Source organism: Mytilus galloprovincialis, chromosome 1 (assembly GCF_965363235.1).
Source record: "Mytilus galloprovincialis chromosome 1, xbMytGall1.hap1.1, whole genome shotgun sequence".
NCBI classification, from domain to species: domain Eukaryota; kingdom Metazoa; phylum Mollusca; class Bivalvia; order Mytilida; family Mytilidae; genus Mytilus; species Mytilus galloprovincialis.
Genome location: NC_134838.1, coordinates 102,714,685 through 102,728,136, shown reverse-complemented (window position 1 = coordinate 102,728,136; position 13,452 = coordinate 102,714,685). Strand labels below are relative to the sequence as shown.

The window sequence follows — 13,452 nt, the reverse complement described above, 5'->3', positions numbered from 1 at the left end:
AAGAGCAAGGAAATCATAACAGGAAATTACACTCTTTAATAAAAAGAAATTTTATTCCAAGTAGAAATAATTTTACATCTATTAATTTTAATTAAAAAAATGTATATACATATATTTATCATGAAAATAGTATGCAGTGTAGCTTCAAACAGAAACTGTACAAGAATGATTTACATCTAAGAAACTTGAGTTCCTTTAATATCTTTCCTATAAAGACTAAAAATTCACAAGTATTGGAGTTCATGAATTATACGATGACATTTTGAACACATTAATGACTAGATATCTATATACTTCTATGACCAACATATAAGGCATACCATCTAACAATGCAGTTTAATAGCACAACATATATTACTACAAAAATATATATTTTATGGAATATGTTTAGAAATATACAGTTTGTGTGAACTTTATGGTAAAAACTGGTGCATTTATTTCCAAAAGAGATAGGTAAATTACTATTTCCATACATTTCTGAAATTATGATCCAATAGTTTTGTTTACCAACTTTAACAATATTATATAATTTCAGTGCAGCTCATGGTATCATGGGAATGTGAGCTGATTTTCTACCTTATTCGTTTTCATTTAGATTTCACATGCTTTGAGTACGTAAAAAACATATGTGTATATACTTTTCATTTCTTTCGTATGCATACTATTTCATTCTAGGCGCTATATACTAAACAACACCTCTACAAGTATTAAAATTGTTTAGTTTTCTCTAGAACTTCCGCTAGTCACGAGTCATCGCTGCTGTCATTTTTACTGTCATTTTCACCAGCAGCTGTCACTGTTACAGACGGAACTGGTTCACTGCTTGTTTTATCACCAGATTCAATTGCTTCATCTTGATCTGGTTTATTAGTATCTTCAGTTCCATCTCCCGTTTTTTCATCGTCTTTTTCCGTATCCTTGTCTTCAGTTCTATTATCATTCTCTAATTTTTTATCTACATTCTCATCTAGTATTTCATTTATTTCGTCCTCAATTTTTTCTGCGACCCTTGCTGCATTATCTTCAACATCTTTCTTTTCTACCAATGGAACTTCCTCAGCTCTATGGGACCTGAGCTTATTCAGAAACTTAAGACCTCCTCTCTTCTTTGGTTTTGCTTCTTCATTTTCCAATGAAGCTTCATCTTTGGATTGTTTGCGTTTCTTTTCCTTCTTTGGTTTTGTCTCGCTTGCACCCTCGTCTGGACTTTGTGCTTTATGAAATGTCATTTTTGCTTTAAAACCGGCAAACGTTGGTCCTGCAACAAACATAAATTGCATATAATTAATATTATCAAATCTGAATTATATTACAACCATAACAAATTGTTGGAAGTTGTGGTGAAAGGTATAGAAAGTTGTTTAACGCTCGATTGTGTTTCATAAAAGTCTTTTCTTCAAAGAATTTTACAGACACAATCATGAATTATTGTACCGAAATGGACTATATGCACTTGTCTCAGAAAAAAATAATCCCTCTATTTTATTGATTGATTGTTGGTTGCTTAACGTCCAGTGGCAAATATTTCATGCATATTCAGGACGATCCCTCTATTTTAAGGTACACTTTTATAAATTGTGACTTGGATGGAGATTTGTCTCATTGGCACTCACACCACAATTTTCTTATATCTATATAAGGGGCAAAATACTCTGAGACAAGTGCCTGTGAAAATCGACTGACTATCTGTGTCTCAAATGTTCACGGGTATTTATGTTCTACTGGTCGTATCCTAAAATGATCGATGTGTTCTATCTGTAAATATTGAAATAAAATTTACTTAGAAGATATGATTAATTTGAAAGCCACTCGGTCATTATTTTTTCAATATTTATATACTTTCAAAAAGCTTGAAATTTAAAGAAATTAATTTTGCTTGAACAGGTGAATGAAGTCTATAAACTAATACCAAAATAAAAAGCTCTTATATATTTTTATTGTGATGATGTTATTATATACCTTTACGAACATGAGCAGTTGGGTAATTATGTATATCTCTTCGGAATGGTTTGTTCTTGTAGTAACACCATGTGATCAGGAGAACAATCAGGAATACAATAGCTAGACATACACCAACCAGTATTCCATGTATTCTTGCTCTGGTTCTGGCATCTGCTTCACTTGCCTTACGTTCATCTAAAAAATTAAATTGAATATTAAAATAAGGATATTTGGTACGATAGTCAAGGAGAACAACTTTTCACCAGGGACCAAAGGACAAGGATTTATATGTACTATATTAATCAAATTAATAATTTTCTTGTTCACATTCACTCGATACAGCTTGTTCTTACGTTAGAAATATATCAACTTTTATAATCAATTTGTATGTTCCATGTTGCATCGTCCAAAGATATTTACTCCAATAACTTGCTAATTATACTAGACGTTACGCACGATATTGCGTCGCAAGACGTAACATGTATTATTGACAAATTTGACGCCATATACTAACTTTGACATTTTGTTCTCAAGAGCGGAGTACACAAATGTGCCTACTCGATCGACTTTTATCAAGTATATACCATAAGCTGAAGAAATGTTTCAAAATTTATCATATATAAGGCAATTAATTACGTAAGGATAGTTTTTATTTTCTGATCTGTGATTAGATGAAAACAAATGCAAATTTTTCCAATTTTATTTTGGATAGAATACATAGCAACCTTTAAAAAAAATCTTGCTTCCGGAGGGACATATTAGAAGATAAATTTAGCCTGAACATTTTTTGACAAATTGAACATAAAAATTTATGGTTTTTATTTCATAAAAATCGGTCATATAATAATTCAGCAATGTTTCTTTTTATAATGATTTTAGTTGAAATGATTTTTTTTTTTAGACTGAACTCAATTTTGTCCAATATCTGTGCGAGTTTTCAGACTATTTCTCGATCTTTTTAGCACTGATGGTTTAATTTTACAAATACGTATTTATATAGTTGTTTAAAATTTATAAGACCTTTGTAACTCGGATTCTAATCGGTTTCTAATCTATAAAGGTGTTTTAGATTTGCGTGAAAACTTTTGTCCATAAGTTATCCCTCGGCCCATCCCCCTTTTCCCCTGTGTCTATAAAGGGTTTTATTCCTTATGTGTGTATGTTTTTCTAATCTGAGTGTTATTTTGATTCAGCAGACCATTTTGGAATGAACATTTCCCGGCATCATTTTAACTGCCTAAACAGTTCGTAAATAGTGTATATTTGTATAAAAGACGCCACTGTGCAGAAACGTCAAAATGACACCCTTGGACATAATGGCTAGACATAGGGAATACTTTCCGAAAAAAAATGTAAGGTCATAATGTTAGTGAAAACACCCGACTCATTTAACCATTTGTATGAACTTATAGTTTGTATCTTATAAATATGTTAGTTTTGTATTATAAATGCACATTTAGTATTTATACAACATGTTTCACCTAAGGAATGGACAAAAATAACGTTTGGACATAGTGGCTAGACATTCGATTTTTAAAAAATCTGCTTGAAGAAAAAGTATTTTTTTACATTTGAAACTTTGAAAATGTGTGTCTTTTTCTGAACTTTCTATTGAGTATAGTTTTTATATGATTTGATTATTTTATAGTGATAATAATAAAACTGAAATTTTGATAAACTTTCCTCAAAACTCATTAAGACAGGTTCCTCTGCTGAATATTTTGTTGAAGGCTTGGTTTAAAGATCAGCCAATACCAAACAACGGGTATGATGTTATAATATAAATCTAGTAGGAAGCTGATTTACTAAATTTCGCAGATTGTATGTGCAAAATTACAACGGAATATAGAGAAATGCATTTAATTTAATCTGAAATGTTACGCCGGACATGCAATCTTTAACGCAAAAGTAAGATTTGTGAGTTCAATAAAATAAATGTATGGAGCAAAAATTTATTAGAATTAACTTAAAATAAGAAAAAATGTCTGGGCCTTTCTGTTGATATATGGATGTTGGTTATTTTATTTTTTTATAGGCAAATGGTTTCTGTTCTAAAATCATATAATAACGTAATTTTAATCCGAACGCATTACCGTGCGTAACGTCACTAGTATATACGTTGATTTAATATCGAAAATGGAATGTGTTTGTTCTCTGACTATAAAGGCTTACAAAAGATGTAAATTACAGAGAGTGCTACGTATCTTTTCCTAAAAAAACTGCGAGGAATCTGACAGCTGTTTATTTTTGAGATGTTGCTCTTGTGTAAACCCTTAACATTTTCATTACTGAAACTAAGCAAAACTACACTTCACAGGTTGGTCACAAGCCAAACCAAAGTAACAAACAAGTATATAAAAGTAAAAGACATCTGTCACGTGTTAATAAAAGTCGGAAATAAGTTAGATTGCAAGATTGTTTCGTTTATCAATATTTTCGTTGTCATTTTTACCATCATATGATGCATACTATACGTATAATAACTATAACTGGTTTAAATAAGGAAAAATCAGTTCCTAAAACAATATAACATAGTTTGCTGTTACTATTAGTTTGAAATACAGATAGTCAAAAAGATAGTTTTATTATATTGCAAACTTGATACTATCGGAACAACCATTCAATCCTTCAAAAAGTATGATTAAATCCCAGCTAGTAGAAAATGAGCATTGTACACTAAAACTGAATTGGTCAAATTTGAATACATTATATAAAACTAGCCTACCATACCATCTCGATTACTTACTTTCTCTGGCTTGTATGTCTTTTCCAAAGGGAGAATCATCACAGACTGGGGAAACTTTCACATTAAAATTGTAGCTAAGTTTGTCCATATTAAAGGCATAGAAATGCGTTTCCACAATTTCGACTGACATGGTGTTAGTTTGGAAGCACCATTCCGTTGGAAGTTTATGGAAACAACTCAGCTCCTGGAATTGGTATTTGTATGCAATTAGTAATCAAGTAAAAAATAAAACACATTTTTTTAAATAAGAAATTAATCACTATAGATATGACACACATTCATTATAAACTTACTAGAGTACTAAGTGAGTATTTAACATGTAGCACATAGAATATTGATTACATCAAGTAATGACAAATGCAATGGTTTATAAAAACAAAAATGGTCCTTTTAAAACAAAGTAAAGTTTGTATGTTTTTTAATTTTTATTTATCATCAGATGCTTACCCGATATGGATCATCTTCGCGTCCAAAATCCATGCCTTTAAACTGCACCTTTGCGTCACAAAGATCTATAAACTGGGAAGTGACAGACATACACATTCCATGGCAGTTTTTGCCATCTTTTCCCAGAGCGTACACTACAGCCGTACAGAATCCTTTTGGAGCTCTCCCTGAGGTTGTCAAGATGATCTCTTCATCCGGATGAATTGTAAACATCTTACCACACTCATTATCTGTGGAATTGTCCAACTTGTGGGTAGCTGAAACAAAATAATAAATAGCCTGTTAGCTTATGAATATAACAGATGAGGTATGAGTGCCAATCCAAGTCACAATTTGTAAAAGTAAACCATTATAGGTCGAAGTACGGTCTTCAACACCGTGCCTTGGCTAACACAAAACAGCAAGATATAAAAGGCCCCAAAAATTACTAGTGTAAACCATTCAAACAGGGGGAAACGAGAAACACTTATGAACCACATCAACAAACAACAACCACCGTACTTTAGGTTCCTGACTTAGGAGGGTAAAACGTTTTGATAGGTACCAAACTGCACCCTTACCTGAAACAATAGTCTGGTATTCAGCATATTTTTTGATTGATTGGCATCTCGTTATTTATTAAAGGTTTTATTCAAATTATCAGTTACGTTCCATTAACAATAAAACTTTACATTTGTCAATGCAAAGACCAATTTAATGAAGAAGAAAAACTAATGAACTCTGGTGCACAAATATAGAATTTGCCATCAGAAGTAAAATATTCCAAATCCTTTAATTTATTAAAAATAAATGTAATTTCTGTTTAACTATATACCATGATATACCTTTCAATACTTTGTCTGATAATTTATTCGAAATGGTAATATCAATACTAGACTAGTATACATTTATAAGTTTACATATTGTACTCTAATCGAACATTGCATATATTATGTATACATGAGATGTTTTCTGGACCCTCAAGATAAGCTATGATAATGAGGTTATCCTCTTCAAATAAAGGTTATGTTTTGTTGCATTTTCTTCCGTTTTTATTAATCATCAATCTTGTGAAATTACAAGCATAGGAACTAATCTTACTATCATTTTGCAAAGATAAAAGTGCAAAATCATCAAAGTTTAAATTTTCGTTTGTTTTAATTTAATAAAGGCAGTGGCTATTCGTCCGGCTAGCGGAACAAATAGTCAAAAATGTCTATTCATCCGGCAAGCCGTACAAATAGCATTTTTACGGTTTTTCGCTATTTGTCCGGCCAAATATATAATGATGAAGATATCGTGTTTTAAAGGTTTTGAATGAAGCACGGGTTGTTTTAAAATATGTTGTCTAACCTCGTTTTATGAAAAAAACCTCATTCTAATAAAAAAAAAAAATAAACTATACATTTGATTCAGATTTTTTTTTATTCTAATATTCTAAAGGAGCTTGGGTATTGAATTTCCTGTAAGGTAAATATTCGGGCCAATCATTATTGGCTTCATCTATGATTTCAAAAGATCCCGAATTTATAGTTTCTGTGAAGTTTGGTTAAAGCAAGGTCCTCATATACGGATTATGCACGACTCTTCATTTAAATTGTTCGGGATTTTAATTCATATGAAATTTGAGAAGGGCAGGCACGTGTAACCTGTCCTCAAAAGTAGGATTGTGTTTTCGATAAGATTTATTTAGAAAAAAAATATATATTAGATACAACAGAAAAAGGGGGATACCCAAACCCTGGTGTCTTATTCCCAGTCCGGGCATATCAGTTTGTTCATAGATCTGCGTTGTAGTATAACTAAAAAATAAGGCATCCAAGCAAGTTTGATCTAGTATTTTTTCAGAATGCGTTTTGCCTCCATAAGGTAAGTGGGGGTAAATCTTCAATTTCACCTTAATTTCAGGCTTATCATCCTCACAGTTTAAATAACATGTATACGCGATTACTCTGGAATCACTCCTATATACATTTGTTTAAAACAATCACATTCTCTCTGGTTTTCTCTCTACTATGACATCTTTAAATATGAATCACGATCTCCAATTCTCAACACGTCCATTGCATACGCGCGTGTGTTATCCGACACCGCGTGTGTTATCCGACACCTCATCCGGGACACTTTCCACGTCACATGATACTTTTATTGATATTGAATATTTGCGCATCCGCAGACGGATGGCCGGACGAATAGAGATTTTTAACTATTCATCCGGCTAGCCGGACGAATAGACACTCCGTTTAATAAATGTATTATACTTGACGCCATTGGTGAATGAAGATGTTTACTAGGACACTATACATTTTTAAGCTAGTGGCTTTGTGAGATTATTTTGTAATTAAATTGTAAAAAGCGACGGGTATGTTAACACGACATAGAAACACGATAAAAAGATTAAGAAAAAGCAGTTGTATATGAATGGACAGTGTTTATTACAAAACATACACGAAAGCTGACAATTATCTGCAAATCACCACTGATATATGATAGAGGGTGCAACATCTTTCACGTCCGTCGTTGCATACCAGAACACAATAATGTTGTTTTTTTTTTTCGGTCATCAAAAACGTTCGTAACTGTATTTGGGGAACCAAATTTGTAAAACCCTGAGATAATATTTCTGAAACCAATTGGCCTAAATAGATCAGCCAAAATCGTACGAGGTGAACCGTTGCTAAAATGTCTGTGAGTTCTATGTATATTTAGAATGAAATTCAAAACAGTGTGGCTGTGGCCATTGATTGACACATTAAATTCATCCATTGACTGGGACAATTTATGTGAACGTTTGTATGTAACGACCACTGCTCACTATGTACTTTTTAAAGACACTTAAGCTATGGGGTCACCAAAGGTTCTCAACACCTTAATAAAGTAATTCGAAAAATTAATCAGAAATAACACGATGTTTTGATTTATATCAATAATATAAATCAAAACATAAAGGTTATTCCTGATTAATTTTTCGAATTATTTTATAATTAAAGGCGTTAAGAAACCTTTCTATCCTGCTTACAGTTTTTGGCACTACTTTAACCATGAACGATTACCCAGCAGACACGACGAAACCTAAATGTCGTCACGGAACAGTATACTTTCTTTCTATATACTATAGCAGCCTTAAATATGCTTCTTACCTTGTGATTTGACATAACATATCATCAAAGAGACAACAAGTAAGACAAATTCGAATCCCCTGAAACCAGCCATCTTTTGTACTCCAGAAAAATACAAACTGATCTACAAATGACAAAAAGAGTTAATCTTCTATATGAAATGATGCAGTCTTGTGTTATAATAATACATCTCGATTGTTACGTCACAATGTCTATAGGCAAATTAATTAATATAACAGCATATAAACAACTGTAAGATTTATCAACATTTATCTATACTAAAACATATCAGGTAACAGTTTATTAGTATAGATTTCTTCAAATGACCCCACTTTAATGATGTATCAATTTCTTGATTCCGAACAGTTTGTCTTGATTTATATTATTCTAATGGACTGTTACATGTTTGCCTTGCAGAGTTTGCTTGAACTACAAGAACTCCTAATGAGGTGTTGTGGGGGGGGGGGGCACTTAATTAACGTATGCAGTCTCCTTTTAAACTCATTTAATGTCAATCGCTTTAAGTCTTATTAATAAAATGAAACACTGTTTGTATGTAAAAAAAACATTTATCTGCTTACGAAAACCGATTGATCTATAATGGAAAGTAAGATTACTAATTCTACCCATCACATCCTCATTTCCTACACGTAGTGTTCTGGTCTATACAATTTTATTAATAAGGTCCTTTTGTATATTGTTTAACGTTTTGAATAAACATTGGTGTTCATTAATCAAAGAGAAACCTCCAATCAAAAGTAAATGAAGTTTCAACCGGCCAATTGTCTATTCGATCGTTTGTCCTGCGTTTTTTAGTTGCAATCTGTGTCCTGCCGTTTTAGTTCGGCCTTAATTGCCTACTTTTCCAGAAGTGGATCTAGAGCCCCTCCTTTTTTCTGGGGAAAAAATGTTGATTATATAGGGAAGACTGAAGCATGACCGGAGCGGACCCCTCATATGCAGTCAGTTGGCCCCTACTATGAAAATTTAACGATCTGCTACTGTTTTTAATTAGTTTATCTGGACATCTGGACTTTTTTAACACAAATTGTTTTCCAGCCCTTTTTTTTTGCTAAGTTGCTCATTCTACTTTTATATATCTTTTTTGTATCTTACAATATTAACCTAGTTTCTAACCTTTTCAAGATAACAGCAAATAAAAAAACAGAAAAATGAAAAAAGAAAATATATTCCAAGGGCAATAACTCCAAAACAGGTCGACAGATTTTTCTGATATGTTCATCTCGTTGTGTTTATCCTTTTCTCAAATGAATTTTTTTACCTCTCTCCTATAGCACAAAAAAATTACAAAAGTAATATTATAGATAAATCAATGCTACAATCGGCGGTTAACAGATTTACTGTTTTATTACTATAGTTACTATGCCCTGCGGCCTAAACTTTGTGTGATATCGAATAGGACATAGCTTTCATACAGAAATTTAATCACAATTTATCCCCGTATGCACATAAAACCCACATTTATCTAATGTCATGATCATCTACAGTGAAATATCGATAAATTGAGCAAGGTTGCTAACGAGTGTTTTATCCTCATATCTTTCAGATACATAGCCCGTTTGAAGTGTTTCTAGAGGCCAATTGACACCCAATATTTTTTTCTGTATATATCTTCTCGACTAATTGAGTAAATATCTTCAATGTTGCTGCTGATAGGATATGCTATTGTAACATATAATCGATAATCTATACATATATATTAACTGTTAATCTTTTTCGCCGATGGCCATAACATTCGTGTTATTCTATTGTCTAGGATATTTGGTTTATAGATAATCACCAATTATTCGAGAGTGCTTGCTATTCCTATTTTCACACTGGTTTAAATCGATGTCTCATAACCTTGTATTCATCCTACGACATCGGACATCTGCTGTTTACCGTATGCACAACCGGTGTGGAAAGAAAACCTGTCAACCATGATAATTTCATAATCAATATCATCCGATAAAGTTAATACCTCACTAGCCCCGTGAAAATAAGTCGCTTTCTATCTGCTCTGCTGCTGTACTTTTTATATAATCACTAAATATTATAATATTAAGTATAAAGCAACCGATGATCGGATCAATTTTCTCCTCCGATAAAATGAATACCCCACTAGCCCTATGAAAGTAAGTCGCTTTTTACCTTTTCTGATGCAGTATTTTTTATATAATCACTTTATTATAAGCAACCGATCAATTTTCTCCTCCAATAAAATGTATACCTCACTAGCCTCGTTCAAATAAGTAGCTTTTTACCTGCTCTACTGCAGTATTTTTTTTATAATCTCTTTATTATGGTATAGAGTAAAGAGCAACCGATCAATTTTTTTCCTCATTACTGATCAATGTACGTCTTTTCAATTTAAACTAACACCTAATGATAATTTCCGTCAATCAAAACACGGATGATTGATTCGATCAAACAAAGGAGATTCCATATACCAAACGAATTTACCAATACTTTCTTGGATGAAATTCTATCTAAATTCATTGAGTTTTTATCAATACAATGAGGCACTCTAAGGCGGTGGTTGCTATGTAAGAAAACATTTAAAAAAATATATCTGATGCACGTCTTCCAAGATACATATATCGTATATACTAAATAAAGTATCGTATATATGCAAAATAGTTTTATTTCGTTATTTGTATCGTCCGCAGACGGGGTGGGTGTTTCTCCACACTTTTCATGACTAAGATCTCGAAATTAATAAATTGGTGGTGATTGATATGTTTCAATAACATATCAACATCATTTTTTTCTCCTTGCAAATTTGTTCTGTAAATTAATAAATAATTCATTACAATTCAGAAACTCCATCATAATCTATGTAGTATAACAGGGGTCATGGCAATTCAGTCGGCTCACTGAAGATCTACTACTGATTGCATTATTTGTTTTGGTTCGTTTTGACATTAAACACAAAATTCTACGTGTGCATACAAACAAAGAAATACATGGAACTTTCCTTAGAAAAAAAATAGCGTTCGATCAGTGTCCTGCTGGGATATGTAATTTGAAACTAGTCTTTGGTATCGATTTCACATGCTTATCTATAATCAAGAAGAGATAAAATCTTTCACCAAGAGAAAGTGGATAATAAATGGAAGAACTCTGAGACTTGATTAAAACTTACACGAAAGAAGAATTTTTGACTGTTCATAATAAATATTAAATAGTATCTGATTTTCTTTTAATATGCTATTACTTTTATAATTACTTTATGTTTTTGTATATACTGTACATACTGATATATGTGTATGTGTGTATTTAACGGTAGTTAATGTATGCCTGTGTGTATGTATGTTTGAGTATAAGATGTTTTTATAAATAAGTTTGTTTTCATTGCTATATTTATGTATGTATATCTCTGTACCGTTGTACCTTATGGTTTATGAGAATAAAGATTATTATTGTTTTTTTGGCTTCTTTTAATTTGTATGTTATTACTTTGGTAGGTAGATATGTCTTAATCAAGGAGGTTACATGAGAACCTCCTTGGTCTTAATGTATCTATATACAACAATTCAGAATCAGTACAAGTTTATCAATAGATAAGTATCTTCCTAGCAGAACACACAAGTATCATCTCTACAAATCAATTGATGTTTTTTTCTATACTCTGTCGATTATTCTATGGAAATTCCAATTCTTCATCTTCACAATGATCTAAATATACATTACTGAAGTATGGTAAAAGAAATTCGAACTGCTTCGATCTACATTTGAACATCTCAGTTTTTGCATGTAGTTATCTGAATTCCTTTATGTGCGGTGAAAACAAAATTAAGCGATTTTATCAATATCAAAAGTCCTCAATAAAAACACTTAATGTCATCTTTTTTTGCGTAAAACATGTAAAAATTATTCAGCCCTGATCAAAGCATCGTAAAACTTGTGGTGGTACAACCATTTCAAAAGGTTATGTTACAGTACATGATGTAGCAAGTCAAAGCTTTCATTTTTATACTTATTATTTAGAAAATTTACCAACTGATGAAGACATCATAAATTGACCTTCAAATGCATTTGTATCTTTTCTATGTGAAATAACTTTGTGCCTTTTTCAAACAATAAATAAATGACAGATTTGAAGATTTTTTTCCTGTAGTAAATGTATAGGTTATTGGCCTCCAGTTCTGCAATTAATTGTTAATGTTTGAGAAATTATAGTTCATGATGTGCTTCAGGATAACAAAATATACAATGTCGCCACCTGCCGACATTTTGCTGGTCTATTCCAAATCCATCAATATTAAAATAAGATTAGTAGTATAAGTAGCGATGAAAGGATTTTATGTTGTCAAGAGCGAAACTTTGTAATGCACAACACTGTCATTGTATCGCCTTAAAATCACATACATGTTATTTGCTTGTTCATATCAGAAATAATTGTGATAACATTTACCAATTAAACTATCAAACAGATACATAGTATCACATTTGCAAATGTCAAAACGTTTATCATAAAATACATCGATAAAATTATGCTTGATACATAATGCAGTTTTTCAATTATGCTATCTGATTGCCATCCTTTTGGGCATTCATCCATTGAAAATAAAATTAACCCTTGTGTTTTTGTTCAGTATTTGTGTTTTTCTTCACAAATTAATATTCAAACCGGCTGTTGCAGCATGATGTACGGTTAAAACATTTACATAATATATGAGCGGCATTTTATCATACATAGCTTATTATTAAAATTCGATACTTGAAATGCAACCGAATGATTTTAAAAATCTTACCTTGCTTTGAAATTAGGAATGTACGTCAATTTATAAAACCCAACAAAAACCGATCAATGGAAGCGTACGCGCTTTTCTGACCCAAATATTATTCCAACAGATGCCATCCGGCTTTTGATTCGTTATTTAGAAATGTCTGTGGGGCTCGCCATGGTTGTCATTTTATTTATAAATCAATTAACATCAATTTTCTCTTATTTCTGACACATAGATAAAGTCGAGGCAATTTTCAAAAATCAATAACAGAAAAGCAATGCACAATAGATAATCGATTCAAGGTGTTTCTAATCGAGTTGATCAATTTCCCTCAGTTTCCGCCAGGGGAAAGAAAATATTATCCTTTTCGTAACAATGGGAAAGGAAACGAATAATGATTAAAGAGTTTTATGAAAATTTAAAGATTTCAATAATTATTCATGTGGATGATTTAGTATCCTTAGTGTTGTGATTGAAGGATGTATCT

At 31.8% G+C, this 13,452-nt stretch overlaps 1 protein-coding gene across 1 annotated transcript; it reads right to left on the bottom strand.

The window, feature by feature from the left end:
* Positions 1 to 31: 31 nt before the first annotated feature.
* Positions 32 to 13,140, bottom strand: LOC143047904 (uncharacterized). Its single transcript, XM_076221249.1, has 6 exons — positions 12,990 to 13,140; positions 8,254 to 8,356; positions 5,135 to 5,391; positions 4,688 to 4,871; positions 1,960 to 2,136; positions 32 to 1,258 (listed from the first exon to the last, which is right to left on the bottom strand). Exons 2-6 carry the CDS (start codon positions 8,324 to 8,326, stop codon positions 744 to 746), a joined length of 1,206 nt encoding a protein of 401 aa, XP_076077364.1. The 5' UTR covers positions 8,327 to 8,356; positions 12,990 to 13,140; the 3' UTR covers positions 32 to 743.
* Between the last annotated feature and the right edge of the window lie 312 nt (positions 13,141 to 13,452).